The sequence below is a fragment of the Macrosteles quadrilineatus genome, unplaced genomic scaffold, assembly GCF_028750875.1.
Source record: "Macrosteles quadrilineatus isolate MER2022 unplaced genomic scaffold, UCM_ALF_1.0 Scaffold_3__2_contigs__length_128488019, whole genome shotgun sequence".
Taxonomy (NCBI): domain Eukaryota; kingdom Metazoa; phylum Arthropoda; class Insecta; order Hemiptera; family Cicadellidae; genus Macrosteles; species Macrosteles quadrilineatus.
In genome coordinates, this window is record NW_026542596.1 from 91,773,522 (window position 1) to 91,796,702 (window position 23,181).

General features: G+C 35.5%; 2 protein-coding genes across 3 annotated transcripts; one reads left to right on the top strand and one right to left on the bottom strand.

Moving 5' to 3' along the window:
* Positions 1-744: 744 nt before the first annotated feature.
* On the top strand, positions 745-1,691 carry LOC128990397 (EKC/KEOPS complex subunit TP53RK-like). Its single transcript, XM_054412746.1, has one exon. The coding sequence runs from the start codon at positions 922-924 to the stop codon at positions 1,615-1,617; it is 696 nt and encodes a 231-aa protein (XP_054268721.1). The 5' UTR covers positions 745-921; the 3' UTR covers positions 1,618-1,691.
* A 7,669-nt stretch (positions 1,692-9,360) lies between these two features.
* Positions 9,361-22,827, bottom strand: LOC128989715 (mitotic checkpoint protein BUB3-like). 2 transcript variants are annotated; one of them, XM_054411724.1, is made up of 9 exons: positions 22,525-22,827; positions 21,794-21,974; positions 19,666-19,866; positions 19,024-19,093; positions 17,713-17,864; positions 13,930-14,088; positions 13,523-13,668; positions 12,712-12,851; positions 9,361-9,600 (listed from the first exon to the last, which is right to left on the bottom strand). In XM_054411724.1, exons 3-9 carry the CDS (start codon positions 19,864-19,866, stop codon positions 9,482-9,484), a joined length of 987 nt encoding a protein of 328 aa, XP_054267699.1. In that variant the 5' UTR covers positions 21,794-21,974; positions 22,525-22,827; the 3' UTR covers positions 9,361-9,481. The 2 variants fall into 2 exon arrangements, with proteins under 2 accessions (XP_054267699.1, XP_054267698.1); XM_054411723.1 differs by lacking the exon at positions 21,794-21,974.
* Between the last annotated feature and the right edge of the window lie 354 nt (positions 22,828-23,181).

Here is a 23,181-nt window from a genome sequence, read left to right on the forward strand (position 1 = left end):
CGCCGCATCAACGCCGGACTACTAACTACTCTAGTATTCATACTAAATACTATGCATGCATTCGAAGGGCTATTGCTTCTTATCAGGGGGTTTCACATTCCCCGGCGCGCACCGCGCAGCCCTACTTCTAGTCCTGCATCTGCCCCTGGACTGGAGGGTGAAGAACCAGCGTTGCATGAAGCACCATAAACAACACTAATTTAAACAATTAGTTGGGAAAATAGTGCTCAATAAATTAACACTACTTAATGATGCAAACAATTAGTGCTCACCAGGAACAATTAATAAATGGTACTGTTAAATAGTCAATATAGGTAGGTATATATAGTCAATGGCTTAACCCATGGTGGAAGGTACAAATGTGTAAACCTACATTTATTTTTTGGAACGAGTTTGCAAACCAGCGTAATCGGCCAATAGGAACGGGAAATCAGCTGTCTACAGGTTTGCTCATTGCTTCGGTTGAGGTATTTTAATATCCTCGCAATAATAAAGTTTACGTTTTGCTGCATCTTGATGAAACAAAGTATGTTTAACATACCCCCCTATACTATTCAATGAAGCTATAATCATTGACTTTGAATAGTACGGTACTAGGGAGTATGTTTAATTTATGCTACTATCTACCCTGAGATAGTACATCCACACGTCGACGGCTACATGGCACCCTCGAAGATGATGCCCTAGCTTGGTTTATTGAATTTAACGAAATAAACAAACATTACATTGAGTGAGGTTATGTTGTTGAGTTGTTTGTTGATGTTGGTTGACTGGAACTCTTATTCAAATTCTAAAATTAAATCGTGGACTCTGTTAATAGTGTTATTTTTACATACCATTTATTTTAGCCTATTTTAATTTAGCGTAGCACATTAAAAATAAGCCCTTAGTGAATTTAACGTCAGTGGCAAGTGTGAGTCAATGGATCTAAATGCCAATTATATGGTAATCAAACAAGGAGCTGAGGGCAAGATTTACAAGGGTTTATATCTAAATAAAAGGGTGATTGTAAAGGAAAGATTTGTAAAGCATTACAGAATTAATGACTTGGATGAACATCTGACCAAGGAAAGGATGAAAGCAGAAGCAAAAACAATAGTGAAGAGCAAAAATGCTGGAGTACGCACCCCAGCCATTTACTTGGTTGATTTTGACCATCGCATTTTAGTAATGGAAGAAATTGTTAACAGTGTTACAGTGAAAGACGCTATAAATGAACTTACTAGTTTACAAGCGGATGGTGATGTCAGAGGAAAGTTGGAAACAATTTGTCAGGAAATTGGTTTAGCTCTAGGAAAGCTGCACAAGAATGGAATTGTGCATGGCGATCTCACAACATCTAACATGTTATTGAAGCAAAATAGTCCAGAATGTGAACCAGAACTGTACTTAATTGATTTTGGACTCAGTCTTCTTGATGCATCACCTCAAGATAAAGGTGTTGATTTATATGTGTTGGAGCGTGCCCTTATTAGTACTCACAAAAACTCTGAACAGCTTTTTGATCTTATCTTGAAAGCTTACCAGACAGTTTATAAGAAGGGGAGTTGCAGTGAAGTTATGAGTAAGCTTGAAGAAGTAAGAGCTAGAGGTAGGAAAAGAACCATGGTAGGTTGATGAGTTTGAGAATTTATTGCTGTACAGTAGTAATTATTGCACAAAGTAAAAATACAGAACATTTTATATTTGAATCTTGTTATTCACCTTTTTTCGCTTTAAGCAGTTTTTCACCCATGTAAAAAAACCATTTCAAATTATTATTGCAGACCAAAGAACTCGTGCATGGTAATGCTTAGGGCCTACTCATGAATCCAATTTAAAAGTGATTATTTTTATTTTCAAACACTAAGTTAACTTATAGGAGGAGACCCATGCGCAAATTGTGCATTTTAATAGAGTGTTAAGCAATAGCTTATATGAATAGCCTAATAATTAATCCATTTAACCTAGTGATAGGAACAACTGATTGAAAACAACTGATTCAATCGATTGTTGGAAGTTCTCATGGATTTAATGGAAACTAGTCACTTCAAACTCCCAGTCCTACGGCGGCGACTAGAATCAGTCAACTTTTCTTTGGAATAACTGGAAACAGTCAAATGTCAGTGATTGAAACTAGTCGTAAGAACCATACTGACATTTGTTAAGACTGACTGGTGAATGAAAACGGTTGTAGATAAACTATTGTAGGTACTGTACTTAAATTGTGAACAGTGTTTCAGTATAGTTAAAATAATGTAATTATGTGTATTTTTTATGTCTTTAAAAATGTTTAATTTCTAAGTCACTGTTTTTTAAGTATTGTACTAATGATTTAGATGTAAATGACTAATGGAGTAATCTGCTTCAAATACCATAACCAGTTAAAAACAACAGAATGACTAGTCGATTGTTTTTTCCAGTCGGTTGTCCCATCACTACTACAAACATGACTTTGTAACAACAAAGTTTAAAATTTAACCCTCCAAGTGTCATGCGTCGCTGCAGCGACTCACGAACACTGTTTACGGCGAATGCTCTGACTGACAAAATCGGATTGAACTGGATCGAGTTAGGTATCGTTCTTTTCGTTAGATTCTAAGCTTTCTCCAGAGGTCTGTCTCTAAGCGCTTTATGTTCTCCGAGCCGATCGTAATAATTGTAGCAGACAGCTGACGTGCGTATTTGTAAACAGGTTAGTTAACCTCGGACCGATGACTGATGTGTTTTATTATGTTTATCATTGTTTTAGTGTTAAAAATCAAAAGTAGTGATATACGTGGTGCATTATAAGAAGATTTAAGTGATTTTGAAGGGCTGGTTGATGATCCTGAAGAAGTAGGTAGTGATATTGATGTAAATTATCAGCCAGATTCCTAGCTATGGTTAGTATATGCATGAGACGTAGGAATTGGCTAACTCAGGAACTCGCTAACTCGGTCGTATGGCGGAACTGGCTAACTCTGGAACTGGCTAACCGTCTCAGTCAGGAATTGGCTAACTCCGGAACCCGCTAACTCGATTTTGTCTCGCGGCGGAATTCGCTAACTCTGGAAGTCGCTAACCCGGCCGCGCCCACTGCTCGGAGCGTTGCCAACCTTGTACGACAAAATAATCGTACACTGCCGTATTTCAAAATGTCAGTGTCTATAAAGATACAGTAAATGTTATTGTTTTTTGTTATCAATTCCACTTTTAACAGATAACTAGCCCAAAGTAATTAAAAGACAATTAAAAAAGTGTTTTTTATTAAACTGTACAATGGCCAGTTAAATGTTTATGATTTCGATCTTAAATATAAATGCCATCAGTATAAAAGAAAATAATAGAATATGAAAAATATTCAAAATTTAGTTTAATTGGTAATAAATAATTAAACCTCTACGAAATTGAGCTAAAATACACGCAAGTTCTTAAACACGGAAAACAGATTTAATTGTAATGTCGTAATAAACCAAAACCATTAATTAATACGGTCATGAACCATCGTAACTTTCATAACTAATTCATAGATTTTAAATTAAATGTTCGTCGTTGAACCGTCCAACTTATGATGACATAAACTAAGTTTTTATCTAGGCCTAATAGTTTGAACCAAAGCGTTGTAGGCCTACTAGTAAATAGTTGCCTAATTCTAAAATGTGTTGAATTTTTTAGCAATAATGTTACATGTTTTAAAACAGTTTTTAGATTGTACACCTAAGCACCACTAGTAAAAAATAGGAGAAGATATAATATTCATATAATAAAACGTGACAGGGTTATTTTTTATTCACGATTTTTAATAAACTAATTGACGGATTTTCCTGATTTTAGTGTTGGGTTTCCTTTACAGTATATTGCTTTCACAATCGATATAAACTATACCAAGCCATTGCTCGGTTCACCGTTCCCCAGTACTGAGCTACACAATAGACAATAGCTTTGTTTTTTTATAAGATAGAACCAGCCTGGAAAAAAACTCCAGACTTTTAAAAAGTAAGCCTACTGAAAGGCGTAAAATTAATATTAATTCAACAAAATTAAGAGGATGACCCGGGTTCTAAATTAATAGCATAGATAAAACATACTGGTTAGTCTATGCTAATAGCCTACGATAAAAGAAATTTACAAGTTGTATTTATGCATAAACTAACTTTTAATGCAATCCATGAATACATTAGGCCTTCCACTTTATAATGTACCGGTATTGATAAATATTTATTTAAATTCAATAGCTCTATTTAAAAATACATAACCACTACAATGTAATTCTGTAATGACGTTTAACGTGTACATTTTATTATGATTTAAGGTTACTACAAGCCCAGTATATAAAATACGAACTCAATAATTTTATTTGCAGAAGTTCACAAAATGGTATTTATTCGAATAAAAGAAACAAATGGCGGACTACGAAAATAGATATTTCATAACATGTAATAGATCCAAATTAAATGTGTCTTTTATCTTTTTCATACCAATAAGCTACTATTTAAGTAAGAAACCCACATATAAAACATACTCCCTTATATTAGTACATTTCTCATCCTTATGGATCATCTGAAGACAGTTGTATTGTTAGTTCTGTCCGGTGCACTGTCTTTAGAGGTCGAGTTTTGTTTACAATTGTTTCTTGTTTTCAGTAATTTAAAACCTCGTTTAACCAAATAAAACGTTCTAATCACAACTAATAACACGTCCCCTAGTTATATAACCAAACAGTAAGGAACAAATCATGAAGTTAACTATAAAATAATAGAAACACAATTTTGTCGACACTAGCGATCAGTGTCACCGGACATGAACTAGACACGAAAAACGAGCTTCAAAGTTTACAATGGGATGTAAAGTTTACTTGTGTTGGTTAGTCTATGGTAAGACTATAATGCATTTTCCACCCTAATAATCATAAGAACTTCTCTGTGGTTAAACATACTTCTAAATATATTTATTTTATCGACTACGTTGCTCTTACTCCTAATTAATCGTAGGATACGACATTATGGTGCCGATACGATATAGGTACTACACTTTCGGCAACACTGGCCAAAAATATTCGTGCTTGGCTCCCATTGGACGGCCCGCGAGGCTTCTGATTGGGAGTTAGCGAGTTCCGCCGAGGGACCGAGTTAGCGACTTCCGTACGAGGACGGAATTCGCTAACCCGGCTCTAGAGCGGGTTAGCGGGTTCCGGAGTTAGCCAATTCCGAAACCGAACAAGTTAGCGAGTTCCTCTCATCGACCAAATTTGAAAATAGGGCATTTAACATGGGGTTAGCGAGTTCCAGAGTTAGCCAATTCCGCGGACCCATATGCATTCTTAGCTAAACGCTATGTCCTGAAATCTGTTTTTTGCCCATAACTTATTTATTTGCAAATCTACTTCCTTATATTATTATATATTTGTAATCCTCATAAAATTTAGAACAAAGTGGCTATTTTCAAATATTTATAGGCCTATAATTTATACAATTTCATTGAGCGCAAACTTATTTTTTTTTTCAATTTTTCCAAAAAAATTTTTATTTTTACCTAAAAAATTTTTTTTGAAACAAATATTCCTTAGGTTTTATGTATGATATTGAAGCCCATGATTTTCCAAACAAAATGGTATATAGAACAGTAGAATTAACATTGTTTTAAGCTTTTCAGATCCGTTTTAATAAAAGCTTGCAAATGCGCCAAAAATAGGCGGACATTAAGGCCTAAACTATGGACACTCGGAGGGTTAAGAAAATCACATTAACTTAAGTTAGGATAAGTTAGAGGCTTTAATAAAACTACTAATAGGCTACTACTAATAACATATAGGTATGCAAAATAAGCCGAATGCAGATCTACATCATATATGGTCACCTTCTTACTTCAATCAGGTCATTTAATTATAAAATAGCCTGTGCTTTAACCCATTTGTAAACAGGTTAGTTAACCTCGGACCGATGACTGATGTGTTTTATTATGTTTATCATTGTTTTAGTGTTAAAAATCAAAAGTAGTGATATACGTGGTGCATTATAAGAAGATTTAAGTGATTTTGAAGGGCTGGTTGATGATCCTGAAGAAGTAGGTAGTGATATTGATGTAAATTATCAGCCAGATTCCTAGCTATGGTTAGTATATGCATTCTTAGCTAAACGCTATGTCCTGAAATCTGTTTTTTGCCCATAACTTATTTATTTGCAAATCTACTTCCTTATATTATTATATATTTGTAATCCTCATAAAATTTAGAACAAAGTGGCTATTTTCAAATATTTATAGGCCTATAATTTATACAATTTCATTGAGCGCAAACTTATTTTTTTTTTTCAATTTTTCCAAAAAAATTTTTATTTTTACCTAAAAAAATTTTTTTGAAACAAATATTCCTTAGGTTTTATGTATGATATTGAAGCCCATGATTTTCCAAACAAAATGGTATATAGAACAGTAGAATTAACATTGTTTTAAGCTTTTCAGATCCGTTTTAATAAAAGCTTGCAAATGCGCCAAAAATAGGCGGACATTAAGGCCTAAACTATGGACACTCGGAGGGTTAAGAAAATCACATTAACTTAAGTTAGGATAAGTTAGAGGCTTTAATAAAACTACTAATAGGCTACTACTAATAACATATAGGTATGCAAAATAAGCCGAATGCAGATCTACATCATATATGGTCACCTTCTTACTTCAATCAGGTCATTTAATTATAAAATAGCCTGTGCTTTAACCCAATTTTTATTTCAACTGTTTAAGTACCTAATCTTTGTTTACAATCTGGCAATGGTTAAAAACTTTATCTGGTAAATTAATATTCATTTTAAGACTGATACACGGGCCTTTCACACCTACGGTTTCTGCAGTCCGTTTGAAAACAGTAATTTTTACGCCAATTCTATGTTTCTTTCACTTGCACGGTTTCTGATCTTAGGGGGGAGGTGAATGTGTTAATGTCACACACAATAACATAAATACCCCCGCCGCAGCAAACCTGCAGACTAAGCGAATTTCCATTTCCCTGAATGGATTTACACTAAAATGTCTCCTTAAAATTATCACATTTATTCCCTATTTAAATAGAATCAGTTTAAAACATACTTAGGTTTGCTGCAACAGGGAGGGTAAAAGTGTTTTTTATGTAAAATGTTAATAGTTAGTAAGAAATAAAAACATTTTCCAAATTTGGGCAAAATATGTTTAACAAGCAAACTACAACAGTTTACTTATTCTCCATAAGAATAACATGGGAATTTTAAATTTACAATTTTTTGGAATTTTCTCCGTAACCATTAGGCGCATTATAACGGTTCAATATACTAAATTATTTGTTTTTTTTAAGCTCTACAAAATAGTTTCGAAAGAAATTGCAAAATTTTATGTTTTTTGGGTCAAAAATGGGAAAAACCCATTTTTACCCCATAACAGCCCCCATAAACCCCCGTTCCCATGGTCCGATCATGCTGGTTCGCGAACTCGTTCGAATAAACGTAGGTTTACACGTTTGTACCAAATTTCATCAAAATCGGATCATTTTTGCTCGAGTTATAGCGCTAACGGACACATATATATAAATATATATAAATATATATACATATATATATATATATATATAAATATATATATTAAAATTAAAACATATATAACAAAGTACCCTTTTAGTAATTATTTTATTTTTCATGACGACATGTTTCGGAACTAAGTCCATTGTCAAGTCATTTTTACCATAACCTCATTCTTTAAACTAACAAAATTAAAAATATAATCATATGTAAAAATAATAAAATATGTTAACTAAATCTTAATACATTTTGGTATTAATTTTTTTCATTATACTATATGAATGTTTTTCTTTCTTTCCTTAGTTTTTCAATTTTATCGTAGATAGGTTGGTTTAATTTTGGAATCATTGTGTTGAGTATGTTGTTGGGGTCCTTTTTGTTGTGTATATAAATATTTAGCTCTTCTTTCACATTAAATATATATATATATATGAATTTGAACGGATGGTGTTTTTGACCTCTAGGGACCTCAAAACGAAAAAAAAAATCGGTCCCGGGTCCAGGTCTTACCGTGAGTACTACGGTAATAGCTTATTCCCTATATGGGAAATTCGCTAAAAGAGATTTATAATTGACAGGTCAGATTGTAAACGATAAAGATTGCAACACCTATTCTATTTGCATTGGCTGGTGGGCTCCCGTTGTATTGAAACCCCTGCTGTATGAAAGATTGCATTTAACTACATTTGCCACTGATGCACGGCCTCGTCACGACAACCATCCGGCTCAGTGGCAGTGGATGGCTACAAGACAGCACGAGTTTCTGTCGTCGCCGTAACTGTGGTGTGAAAGCTCTCATGCTCTTCCATAGGGTAGAAAAAGTGTAGTTTGAGATGAGCGTTATAAAGCAGGTTGGTAGGCAGCACTGCTTCTAACTAATTTTCTAGTTTATAAGGAAAACTGTATTTTTTTATGTATTCCGACATAAGCAATGCAATCAACAGGGTGTCCACAGAAAATTTGTCATTTATTTCCATGACTCACGAACTTTACTTGAAAATTATAATATTCATATACACACGAAAAATACTGCCTAAACAAGTTATTTCACAGAATATACCGAAATATGTATTAACAGAAAACAATGGAGTAATACATTTTGCTAAAATATGGCATTCAAAGTAAGGAAGGAAAAATGAAAGTCCAGACTCTGCCGTCCCCATAGCTGGCCAAGTTCTCTCCCCTTTTTCATTTTTCAAAACTCATAAACTAATACAACTGTAATAAATTGAATTGTCATAAATTTGTGAGAACAACTGTAATAAATTGAATTGTCATAAATTTGTGAGAAATCCTGAAAAATGCTACAATAGTTGGTGTTAGAACTATGTATTTATGTATGTATGTGGTGTCTATGTATATTCTCTACTGCCTGCCATTTGAAGATAAAACCACATGTTTTATTAACTTAATTGTTATGATAAATTTATATTACTTGTTTACATTTAATCAGTTTCATTCTCAACTATGTTAATAAACCATCTATTTTTTTCATCTCTTTAATTAAGTAAAATCTTATCAATCTTACAATCTATCATTAACAGTTGGGGTTACGGCCGACTAGTGCATTGAAAAGTTCCCTCAAATCCATCCATCATTGGGGATTTCCCTGACTTTCCATGACCTTTTGCCTATTTCCATGACTTTCAATGACCAGCATTTTTTCCATGACTTTCCAGAATGTGGACACCCTGAATCAAGTATACCTGTTCAAATAAAGAGCTTTTTGACTTTCTCTCTATAAGTTTCCCAAAAATAATATCTTTATTATAACTACTGTAGCCTGTGTACCTGTGATTTCGCAATGGCAGAAGATCTGCTTTGGTTGTTAAAAGTCAAGGATAAAAAAACACAGAAGTAAAAGTTGATAAAGATTATAATTACAAAGAACTGCTAACTACTTCAATACAAAAAGTAAATAAAGTTGAGACAAGAAATATCCTAAACACAAAAAAATACATTCAAGACAGTACTTGGTATCATTTAGGTTTAGTTTCTTGATCTGTGACATAGCGAATGAAGACATTATTCTCTGGCATAGGGTCAGGCAGAGGATCTTCTTCGTACATGTAGGAGCAAGCGATGGCCAGGACTGAACCTGAAACATGTTCTTTTTTTAACATCTATCACACTATCACTTGATCTATCACTTTGATTTTAAACGTTGAAGCTAACTGCCCACATTTTGTCCTCTTATTTGTACATAAGCTGCTTAGGTGAAGTAATAAGTTAAGCAGATAGACAACTATAAAGAAATACATTGAGGTAGGGCTGGTCTAGTGTTTAGAACTCGGGACTCCCATCCTTAAGGTACAGGTTCGAATCCTGCTTATCACTAGAAGCTTTAAGCTAGGGTAAAGTGGGAACAACTAGCTTTACTTTGTAAAATATATATGTGTATATGTACGAGGCTTGTCCAGAAAGTAAGTACCGTTTTGTTCTACCCCCGCACAGTGCTAACAACGATGTTACGCGCATGTGCACTAGTCTCCTTGGTTCATTTGTTAACAGCTGACGCAATAACGGCAAAATTGTGTTGTGTTTTCATTAGTTAGTGTGCGCTCAAAATGTTAGAAACAATTTCTGATCCCGCGGACTGTAAAGTGCGTTCTGTAATACAATTTTTGAATGAATGCAAGGAACGTGACAGCAAGAAGCCTGCTGAAATTGATCGCCAACTTACAGGAGTTTATGGAGAAACAGTTATCACTGATGGAATGGCAAGAAAATAGGTTCGGCAATTCAATGATGCACCAATATTCATGACAAGGCTCGCAGCGGGCGGCCATCTGGTGTGAGTCAGGAATTTAATTGAAAAGGTGAATGAAAAAACTTGTGAAAACAGACGTTTCACCATAAGAATGCTTTCTGATTAATTCCCACAGATTTCAAAATCTCTTTGGCATGATATTGTGGTTATTTGCTTTAATTATCAAAAGATGTGTTCCCGTTGGGTTCCGAAGATGCTTACGGATGAACACAAAAAGAAGCGACTTGGCAGTGCCTTGACATTTTTCACCTGTTTCAGTGATGAAGGGGATGAATTCTTAAACGAGTTTGTTACAGGTTGTGACGTAATTTTCCTAGCGGGCGACAAGTGGGAAATTACGCCACCAATAAGAAAACGAGATCCCAGGATTCGCCCTAGTCTGGTCGCGGGGAATTTTCCCAGGATTCGATAGTGATTCGGATAGCCTAAATTTGATAGCCCTGGTTAACAGAGCTCGGGACGAACGTTGCGGGTTACCCAAACACCCAACTCGAAATCACCACTCTAGCCTAGGGCTTGTGGGGAAATTAATAATTTTGACTTGACTCTGTGGGCAATTATCTTAATGACACACTACTAGCTAACTTAACGAGAGAACAGGTAAGCTAGGTAGTCACCCCGCTTACCTACGGAGTTAAGTCGTCAACCTGTAACAAACAAGGTTAGTACAAGATAGGCCTAACCTAGCCTAATTCCCACAGAGTCCGAATTTATTAAACGAAAAGAAAACAAGTTAGCCTAAGTGGTCCAGGTGAGGAACAAACAAAAAAAAAACAAAACTAAAAGGTGAAACTGCTCCTTGAGCCAAAAACGAAAAATTAAAACTTCTGCTTCCTCACGTGGTCGACTTAAGCAAACCTAGACAAACTTGGTCCAGCAGAGACCTGTCTGCTGGGACGAACTTCGGGACGTGAGGGTACTTTTAAAAGGGTTAAAGACCTAAGAGGAAAATTCCCAATACGGGCGACGTACGCTAATTAAAGTGATACGTCACCAACTGTAATAGTAAAAGCAAAAAACAAAAAAGAGTTGGTTAAGCTGTATAACTATGGCGGAATAGTCAGGCCTAGCCTGTAAAAGTTGGCTGGGAATATCGAATTATCACACTTTGAGGACTAACCCCAATAACGCCAGTTGAGTATTATGGTAACACTCACCAATCGAAGATCCAGACTATACGTACGAAACACTCTAGACGAAAACTCGCACACACACTACCACTAAAATGCACGAGAAACGAAAGAAGACGAATATATTCTCAACTCGAAGGGAAGCCGGTTGGAGTTAGAATGACGACCTTCTTCTTACCCCTCGAAAATCCCCTCAATCCCCTCACGCTCACCTCTGATTGGTCAGAGGTTAACAAAAAAAACCCCAAAAAACGAAGCTTGATGCTTGAGGGAAGGCGTAAGAAGAACTAGAGCAAGAAGAAGCAAAGTGGGAAGGAAGATGAAGAAGTAAGGCGGAGAAGTAAAACTGGAGCAGACGAAGCTCCCCGAAAAACAGTGCGGCGGTTTTTACTTCCTCTCTCCCAGTCGTCTGCTGGTGCGTCTGTCACCTCGGTTTCGTTTCGAAGTTAGGTAACGACGTTGAGGTTAAGTTGCAACAGTTACGTTAGTGCCACGACTAGGCCTACTCAACAGCTTATAATTAGCTGTTTAAACATCGTGGTTTAAATCGTTATTTTTACCCCCCTACCCATTTGACCCGTTACAAGGTGATGAAACTTGGGTTTGTCATGTCACTCCCGAATCCAAACAACAATCAATGGAATGAAGACACTCACAATCCCCCCGAAATCAAAATGTCAAAACAACTTTGACGAAAAGAAAAATCATATGCACTGTGTTCTGGGACAGAAAGGGCTTTTTGCTTGTTGATTTTCTACCCAGAGGGGAAACAATCAATGTGGAAAGATATTGTGAAACCCTGAGAAAACTTTGGAGTGCGATTCAGATCAAAAGACGTGGAATGCTTAGTGAAGGCATTGTGTTGATCCATGACAACGCAGCATGTCCCCATTCTGCTGTTGCCACTCAAAACCTTATTCACGGATTTGGTTGGGAACAGTTTGACCATCCACCGTACAGCCCTGATCTGGCACCTTCTGATTTGCACTTGAAACGGGATTTCGGAGGGCGCCGCTTTGACAGGCCCCCTCATCTAAGCCACTCCAAGTCCCCTACAGTGACAGTACGCCACTGCCCTCCCTGTAGCAGCAAACCTTGGTACTCATTAAATCTAATGTTATTGAAATAGTTTTTCATTGAAAATCAAATCAGGCAAATGGAAATTCGCTTAGTCTGCAGGTTTGCTGCGGCGGGGGTATTTAAATAATCCCACTTCATTAGGTTTGTTCCCATGCATGCATTTTGCTGCCCATTACAGTTCTCTTTATTAAAAAATGTTGATAAAAGTACAAACCACTCTTTAACTTACCATCATGGCTGAAGGACAAGGACGCTATGGATGTGTTGTATCTATGGAACTGGCACAGACGTTTCTTGTTCTGGCCATCCCATATATTCACATAACCATCAGAGCCTCCTGTTGCGAATGTATTGTAGCCTTGGTGAAAACTGAAAAAAAACCGGAACCGTACAGTAATCAGTGTATGTCCAAGGACGATACAGTTTAGATCAAGTGAGAATTGCTTTCAGAAAAAAATGTTGGGTGTGTAGTAAAACTTGAAGGAAAGCATAAAAAAAGTAAAGATAGAACGAATATACAAAAGACATTTAGCCTAAGTTGTTTGCTTAGTCATTTGAAAATAGTAAAAAAAACCTTTTGCCTTTTTTCTAGCTTTGTCTTGTAACAGGTATTTATAACTAAGTAGAAGCAAATATGTGATGGAAACACTAGATACTGAAGGTCCATAAAAAACAAATTTGAATTGTACTTTTGTATGATTCAAATCAAAGCTAATATGGTTATTACTTGTTATTAATTTTAATCTTTTTTAAAAGGTTGGCAGCCTCTTTTAACCTTGCATTTGCCCGTCCACATAGGCTACAGACCTGTGTGTGGAACGTATCCAGCAACGCAAGGTGTACAGAACAAGGGTGAAAGGTACTGATAAAAAGTAACGGCAGTGCCCAGGATCTGAACCCACGACACCACTGCCTTGGGCCTGGAGTCTGCAACGCTACCGACTGAGCCACAGACTCACCTTCATTAACACACAGCAGAAACTTGTGTTTGGAAAGATACTCTTTTTTAAATCAAGAGTCATTTAATTAAACCTTTTTACCTGATAGCATTTACAGGATATATTTTCTCTATTCCTCCTTCTTTGAGCCTGTGGCACTTGAAAGCGTACTTCTTCTTCTGCATTTCAGCTCCAGTGTCCAAGTACTCTACAGCAACCCTTCCTTCTATGCTGCTGAGCACATATCCCTAAAATTTACATTCTTTCATTATGATTGTAACTCACTTAGAATTTGTTTATCGTAAAATTACAAAGCCTCACTAAATTGAAAAGTTGGAAAAAGGTAATGTTTTCAAATCATTATACGGTGCCCAAATAGGGATTATTGGGTTCAAATAGCACTACAGTTTTCTTTTTCAAATAGCAAATATTTATGTTATTATATATTCACCAAAAATGAGTAGCCTACTATAGTCGAGACCCATCTCAACATTACCAGTGACACTTGCCTGTTTGTTGGGGAAGCATCGAATGCAGCGTGTTTGGTACTTGAGGCTGGATTCTCGTCGCTGCTGTATGTAGCCCATGTTGCGGAGATCCCACACATAGACCTTTCGTCCTGCAGTCCCGACGACAAACTTTTCCCCACACAAACTCATGGTGTAAACCTGCAAACATAAACCATAATCAACTAAATGAAGACATTTAAACATTATCCTTAGTTCAATATATTAACCTAATAATAGGAAAGTAGATGAGTGGGAGTCACTTAGATCATTTAAATCTCTCTATGACTTCTTACTGAAGCCATTCGCCCTAGCACAACGTTAAGTTCTCGACTACTTTTGAAAAAAAAAAAACAAAACATTAATGCATACATTGTAACTCGGTTCCTGGTACAAAATCAGTATGGTAAGTGGCTACCAGTAAGCACAGAGTAAGATTATTGTCTTATCATTTACAAGGTTAACATCGTCACATAGCAATCATTAGTTTATCTTAGGCACAATTAAATTTTCCTATTATATTTTACAGCTCTATCAAAGAATCAAAATACCCAGGCCTAGACCTAATTATTTAGGAGGGCCTATATAGATTGAGTAACAAACAATAAGGTTATAATAGCAGCAAAGTCACTATCGTCATTCTAGTTCATAAGATTTAGATTGTTAAAGCACACAACACAATTAATAAATATGGGAAAAAAACAATTGAAACCTGAACAGCCAATATAAGGCCTGTGTAATGATAAAAAAAAAATTAATGCTAACAACAATGTTTGTATGGTTTTGTCAATTGAACGATAAAATATCAGCAACTTATTGTTACTCGCTTATTTTTATTTTGTTCCCTTTAGTCCCTTTTAGTAGGGGACCTCCTGTTCAGATGTAGAAATTAGTGAGAATAATTAATTTTCTCATTTTAGTTTTGATTGAATAGTAAACATTTTATTATTAAGTAGCCTATCTTAATTTATTTCTAATCTCAACTAAGTATAAACCGGTTTTGCTGTTTAATTTTACTATTCGAGTTTTGGGATTTAACTTTTAGGGCCAACTGTTAGTTAATAAATGTACATGTAAACAGGTTTTGCTGTTTAATTTTAATATTCAAATTTCGGGATTTGACTTTTGGGGCCAACTGTTAGTTAATTAATGTACAAACAAACTGAGTAGCCCATTTGAATGATAATTGGGTGAACAAATCTTAAAAGATTTTTTTTACCAAACGACCGTGGAAAAACAATTTATTTAGAAGAAAATTAATTATTCTCACTAATTTATATATATGAAATAATGATTTATTCCACCATAATTACATAAAATACAAATCAAATAAAAACTCGGAATTACGTTGCCACGGCAACCAGTTAATGTGACAACGTTATATGACCAGGGCCCTGTTTCATAAAGATACTAGTCTAGTAATTACTAGTCAAGTAAATACTAGTCCCGTATTTACCTGTCCTACTAATTTGTGTTTCATAAACGTTTTTATACAGCTAGTAAATACTAGTGTATTTTACTAGTCACGTGACCAAAAATACTAGTCACGTGACCAACTTTACAAGTGAACTGTCAACACTAATTTCTAACCTCAATCACGGGTTTTCTGGCGCTTTATAAAGGGTTTAAATTTTGTTTTCATTTGATACAAAAAGTAAATAGTTGTAGAAACGCAGTGTTTTCTTTTAATTAATAACTATATAGACACATAAGTAAAACAATCACATATTATTTATCAAAACGCTATTATTTGTTCATCAATGAGCCCGCCGACGCGCCGCAGCGTCACGTCGCTGCAATCAACACGGTGATTGTAGTAGCCGGTTGTAGGCCTAGTTAGTTGCGGCGCTCAACAGTTGGGTGGAAATTGATCTGTTGCTGCCGCATTCGCTGTGATTTGTATAATTTTTGTTTTATTCTGACATATAAAATTAAGCTTGCTATGAGTAAAGAAAAGAAGGCTCTAATTTTGAATGTATCGTCTAAGGACATTTTGTTAGGAACGTTTTCAAGTACCCTAACCTATGTTTTCAAAAATTCGAATGCATAAGAATATTTGGGTTAGAAACCATTCTGTGATATTCTAATTTTGAGTCTACAAACCATGAATAATAAGCCTAAACGTTTATTGATGTAACAAATAATTGCAACGTCGTTACAAGCAATGGAGAAGTAGGTTTTCAAGTATAGTAAAACATGGCATATGCGCTATTGCAGGGCGTAGCTCAGAGGTAGAGTTTTCGCTTCTCATGTGGTGGGTCCCTGGTTCAAATCCACACCACTCACTATACTTTAGTTCCATTAATTAAACTTTTACATGTTTTACATTAAAATAACAGCTCTAATCAACATCTAATTTTTTTATTACTTTGAATAACAAATTCTGAATATTGATTAAAAGTAATGTTTTTATGGTAAGCAGTTCAGTCCAACGCCTAAAAATCAAATATAGGCCTACAAAATTGTTAGTACATCACAGGGTTTTAGCTATTTAGGGAAACAAATAATAAGCACCTAAAAAAATACAATGCAACTCCTCTTTAAAATTGTCTTACTATTATTTCCTATTAAAATTTCTTTAAATAAAACCTCTTAAAAAATAGCCTTGGGTGTAAAATAATCTGATTAATGTTGCAATGTTAAGATACGTTTTTGTACATCTTTGTATGCAATACGGTATGCGGTTTTAATTTGGTTTCTCTCAAAGCTTAGAAATCTTTTCTCTGTGATAGCTAAATAGTTGATATAACCATAAAATTTAACTCAAGTAAAATTAGACTAAAATTTCACAGAAATTGATAACTTGTAATTATATTTAATTCTAATAGGGCGATTGTACATACATTATAAAATTAAATTTCACTCATTTTGTACTACGCCACATTTATTGATTGTGATTTATATCTAATAATAATTATCATTTTGGAACTAGGATCTATTTTTATCTTAAATTGCAAACGTGAGCCAATTCGCACTTACAAAAAGAACTTAATAATTCATTTTTTTAAATGATGTGGGTAATGAAATAACTCTCTTTCCAAAAATACTAGTCTACTTCAAATAATACGGGTGTAGAGAGGTTGTTAGAAAATGGCAAGTATTTACCAGTGTAATTTACAAGAGTAAAACTTTATGAAACACATTGCTGTCTACACTAGTAAAAACCACTAGTAATACTAGTCCCTACACTAGTAACTAGTATTTTACACTAGTAGGTTTTTGAAACGTAGACTTGTAAAATACACTAGTATTACTAGTCCATGGACTAGTAAATACTAGACTAGTAGTTTTATGAAACACGCCCCAGGGGGTAAAATTCTGGGCTTTACATTTTAAGCTGACCTCATGAAGAGGTTTTTAAGTCCAGGGGTAAAATTTCGGCCCGTACACTCTAGGTTTTATAATTTGATGTGTTCTGATTAAATTCACAACCGTGAAAATATATGTTTAATTCCACCTTAAATTATTGATTTGATGTTGTGCAACTCAAAAGTTTGCGTCCTGAATTTTACCCTCTTGTTTGTGACGTCAGTTTTGCTAAGGGGTAAAATTCCAGGGGGAGAAAATTCCGCTATCCCCTCGTTTAACTAAATATCAGTTTGTTGCCAGCCACAGCCTGCTTTTAACTTTACTTAAGACAATTTAATGATACAGTATAACCTAGATAACAAGACACATTGGATTTAAATAAGACTTTTTATCAAGGTTTGTAATAAAATTGCGATTATAGGGATCATCTATTTCAAAGATTTGAAAATGTTGTTATCAAGGTTCCACTGATGTTACCTTATCGGGCTGTGTGTAGTTCCCGACACAGCGTGAGGCTCTGGGGTCCCACATTTTAACTGTGGCATCCCAACTCCCAGTCAAAATTCCGTTCACTTCACTGGAGTACTCCACAGCTCTGATTGCACTGTCATGTGTTCCCAGTACACTTTCTGCAATTCGAATGGATGCCAGTTTATTTTTAATAAGCACTATATTCTAGCAATGTAAAGTAGGCTACTTCATGAAATACCATTGCTTAGAAGCCTGAACTATTACCCTCTAGGATTCATCATTACCACCATAACCTGTACTGGATTTCTTGTTCACCGTGCATTATATGCCATATGTGAGGTAGCCAATTACTAAAAATATCATTCAAGCTGTGTCAATTGCCCTCATGACCCAAGTCAAAATCAAATCAAATATCATTTATTCTATTAAAGTTGAATGGTTTACCGAAACAGTTTACAGAGCCTGCAGTCATGGGGCTAAGAAGGTCGATGATTAGCTTTTGGAGGAAATAAGAAGGAAAGCCCTAGTGGTATAGTTTAAAAGGCCTGGCCAAGTAATGTGCTAAACAGTTCGTCCTAAGAGATGAAGGTTTTTTTAGCCCGTAGTCTGGGGACATTGAGCCCATTGTGCCGGGAGTCTGGCACTATTGAGAGGACATTGAGCATCTAAATGTGCGTAAATGCATTTTTTACCTTCTCTCTACTCTACAAAAAAAAAAATCTTTTTACATTGTAAGCAATTCGGATAATTGGAGTTCTACTGTAGGCTACATGGCTTATTGGCGTACTGCATGGTGGACTTGGAATGGAAAATAAACATATCTACATATTAATGAATTATTGGTGTCTTAAAAATGTGTTCAGATGTCACTCGAGGCACTCAGAATTTGTTAAGCGTTGTTTCTCGAGCTGCTATTTACACACCTAACGATTCAAATATATTTATTCAAGATATTACATGTATGGCATTGCCAGGTTTGCAAAACTTGTGGGCGAGGACCAATAGATTTTTTGAAAAATTACAAAGTTTACCTTATTTTTTTTCTTTTAGTCTTTTTTAAGTATAAAAAAGTTATGATACTAGTTGGTTCTAAGGTGGCTTTGGCAGGCACTTATTTTATTATATTATATATTTAATCTATTTAATGATGTATTTACAATGATTATTTAAATAAAATAGTTGTTGGAACATATTGCATTTTAACAAAAACACTTAAGTACAGATCAAGAATATAATGTACACTTGAAGTTAAGATTACTAAGGTTGCCTGTTCAGTCTTTAATCCAAGTATATAAAATTGCTACAAAATTAGCTCACCTGAATTGCTATTGAAATCATACATTTTAAGCGTATTATCAAGACCTCCACTGAAGCTGTGAACAGCATCCTGAAACATAGCAATTAGAATTAATCTAACTTAATAAACTTGATATTTGGACTATTCTCCGTGCACTCAATCCCCACAAACACGATTAAATGGGATTTAGCATGCGTTTTTTTACCCATATAAGCTAGTTTATTTTAGTATAGTTTGACAATGTCACCTGTTTTGTCTGGCTGTGCCAGAGCATTAAAAAAAACGTTTTGTGACAATAAAGATGACTTTGACTTTGCGTTCTTGCAGTACTCATCCACCGCGTGATCGGATTATCAAGACTCAGCTGTATTTGAAAAGAATAGTAGAGCATGACATGGAAATCAATTCTTGACGTGTCTAGGCACTGTAGTGGTGGGCCATTGTTTTAACTCTGGGCTTCCAGACTGACTTAATATGTTTCTGCAAGAAAACAGCAGTATTTAAAAGCCAAACAATGAATTCTGTAATGAAATGATTTCCTGGATTAGGCCTATATTAAAGAACAATGATCATTCCAATTAGTTTTAAGTTAAGCCAGAGTAAGTTAGGATGAGTATGAATTAATTTAAAATAAGTTAGAGGTATGATGTGTTTTAACCTACCTGGAAACAGACATCAAGCACAGGTCTGTCATGAGAATATTTAATTCTCAAGTTGTTTGTCTGGATATCATATAATGATACTGTGCAATCCCACGATGAAACCAGCAGAAATTGTGATGAGTTCGGTCCAAATTTTACAGAAGAAATTCCGTCATCCGGAGGGGATTTTAATTTAAATTCAGTCCTTGTTTCTCCAGTCATCTAAAAAATATTTCAAAAGCTGTTTTAGACCTGACTCAACATCATACTATACTAATATTATAAATGTAAAGGTTTGTGTATTTGTTTGTTTGAAGTTCAATCACGCATAAAACTATTGGTCGGATCGGGCTGAAATTTGGCATGATGATAGCTCACATCCCGATTAACATATAAATATATTCTTGTCTCAAAGAACCTTTCGGGCTCCGCCCCAGTGGCTCCCTGGAGTTTCTTATGAACCTTATTAGTATTCATATTTTCTCTCAGCGCAATTTTTCAGTAGCCTAATTAGTAATGAATACCAATTTTTGGGGGAGGATTTAGGGGTCCCGGATTCAATCCCCGCCAAGTCACCAATGGATTTTATCTAAAAGACAATGCCGCAACCCCTTGGTCTAGCCTGAAGTAATGTGAAAAACAATCCCAGGCTCGAGCTTAGCGTCCTAGGACAAAAAAAGTATATTCATATTTAAAAGGAATTAAATTATTTAGTCAGCTGATTCAACTAAACCAGTTGATTCTGTGATATTGAATGACATTAAAAGTTAAAAGATTTACCTACTGGGTGCAGCACTATTATTTTATTTATTGTTGTTGTTATGTTATGACGACAGCTAATTTGAACTAAGCAGCAACAAAAAGCTGTGATACACAGAAATATTTTACTTTTTTTAATTGTTTAGGTGCAGTGGTAGAACATTATGGCTATGGTAGATGTGTTAAACGCAAAGCATGAGCATAATTAATTGCAATAAGCATTTTATACTTGAATACGCCAACCCCGTACGAAAGATAGGTACTCTGCTAGTTTCTTATAAGACTCTCACTTCCAGTTAACTTATCAGCAAAGAGACAGGATGAGTAAGCCTATTTATTTAGTATACTGAAGTAAAATGTAGTCTACGAGGCCCCCAGCAGCTCTCACCAGTGAGGCCTCTCTATATTCTGATTCTCCGGAAGGCTGGAACATAAGGGTAGAAATACACGATGTATTGCTTCAACTCGATGAATTGGCCTTTTGTTTTCAACATTCTGATCGACAAAAAGACTTGGGAGATTAGCTAATATAATAATAAGTCCATTATATTTTTTAATTTAGCTTATATTAGGCCTATTAGGGGTCTTAGGTCGGCGCCAGACATTTTTCATTTCTTTCAGAAGGCCTAAACAATCTTAAACTTCAGGGATCAGATCAAAATCGGGTAGTTTCAGAAATAATTGATTAGGTAAAAATATATTAGCCTTCAGTAATTGATAGGTACTATGATCGGTTTATACAAAATCTGGAATCGCGGCCAAATTGTAAGGGTCATCTGCGGTCGCAGTAAAATTATGGGCATCTGTCGCGGTTGCGAAGGGATTGTGAGCGTTCGTTTTGCATAGCTACGTTCACGGCAAACTAGTGAACATCATGGGTGAGAAGGAGACATCATCTCCGTCTCCTCCAAACAGGGTGGAATCGTGAACATCTCCTATTGCTGCAAAGAAATAGTTAGCATCTTGCGCGAGCGCAGAGACGTCATCATCGTCGCCTCCGATCACGGTGAAATCATGAATGTCTCCTAAGGCCGCGGAGCTTTTTGCCTCTTGCGCGAGCGCGGAGACATTGTCTTCATCCCCTCCAAAGGGGACGGAGTCATGAAAGTGTTCTGTGGCCCCAGAGAATATCTTGAGCGAACGCGGAGACATCATCTTCGTCTCCTCCGATCACGGCGAAATAATGAAAGTGTTCTATGGCCGCGGAGAAATGCGCGAGTGCGTTACATCATTTTCGTTTCCGTTGATCATGATGAGTTTTAAGGGACATAATCTTCGACTCCTCCGCGGTCACGATAAAATCCTGGACACATTGAATTAACAACCTTGTTTAGTACTGGAGTGTTATAGAATCGTTTGATGGCTTAGTGAAAGTAAGTACTGTACTTACCTCCAGTTAATAAAGTATGGTACGGTTAACCTCCAGTTTGGTTAAGTTATTGAAAAGAGATAGTTTGAAACAGATTCTCAAATTTATAGGCAATTTCAGTCGTGTCTTGTCACAACATCGTTAATTCTTCTCTTTCAATCTTGGGATTTGCATTAGGTAGCCTGTGGGTAGACTTCCGTATCTGTTGTTAAAAACAACCTATACCGGTAAGCCTGATAAGAACTGTTCATTGGAATCACACAAAATTTGAGTTTAAACTGTGATTGGCTAAGTAAAAAAGCTTAATTTTATACCTTCAGTTAGGCTATGAGTCTTATAATGAAAGTGTTCCTATAAAGAACTTAAAGGATCTTCTCCTAGCAAACCCATTTTATTCAATTGATGGATTTTTTTAAAACTCGACAACACTGTCGCTAGAATAAGCATCCACCGCCAATGCACAGTCAGTATATTTTAAATATATGTTTATTTATTTGTAAAATAGTAGTTTTGTAAGGATTTTGACGCTATCTATCCGGCCCAGGCTGGTCAACGATGAAGAGGAGGTATAGGTATTTCAGGTATAGACTTCCCAGTCCAAACATTTAGGCCTAAGGGTCAACTGAATAGTCCAAACTTACTTCAGTAAGATAATCTTAACTTAAATGTGCGTTTTTTAAAGTCAAACATGTACTGGGTTTTAAAAGAGGAATAGGCCTACATGATGATAATCTTAAATGAAAATACATTACCTTTATAATCTCGACCTCACAGCATGTAATTAGACGCACAATAGGTCTAGAATAGGCTTAATTTTTCAAAAGTTTTGAATGAAGAGCTGACAGTTAACGAATGTGAGAAAATTTGTCTATTTATATACCGGTATCTACATAAATATTGTATCAAGTAACAGTAAATTAGGACTAAGTCTAATCTGAAAATTCAACTTAAAAGAATTTTAGATGTTTCTTCTTGTTTGAACGTAAACAAACGATGGAATCAAGACAAGTAGACAAGACAATACAAAATGGAATAAAAGACGGTTCGACCATCATTCCACATTCCACCATTCCTTTTCCTTGAGCGATTTTGAATTGAACGAACATTGAATGCAGTGTTCCCAGATTGGCCGTAGTCAAATATCGTACACGCGGTCCTAAATTATCGTATTTCACGAAAAATTATCGTACAATTTTAAATAACAATCGTAACTGGCTTGAGTATTGAAATACCTAATAGACTTATATATTTTTTTATTATAAATCTCAAAATCGCCATAAAACCATATTATTTTTAGTTTTGCACGTTGTAATCATAGTAGGTAACTGATATTATGTGAATATTTCTCAACCTCAACATAAACACTACACCAGTATTTTCCTTCCACCATGCACTCACGGCCACCTTTA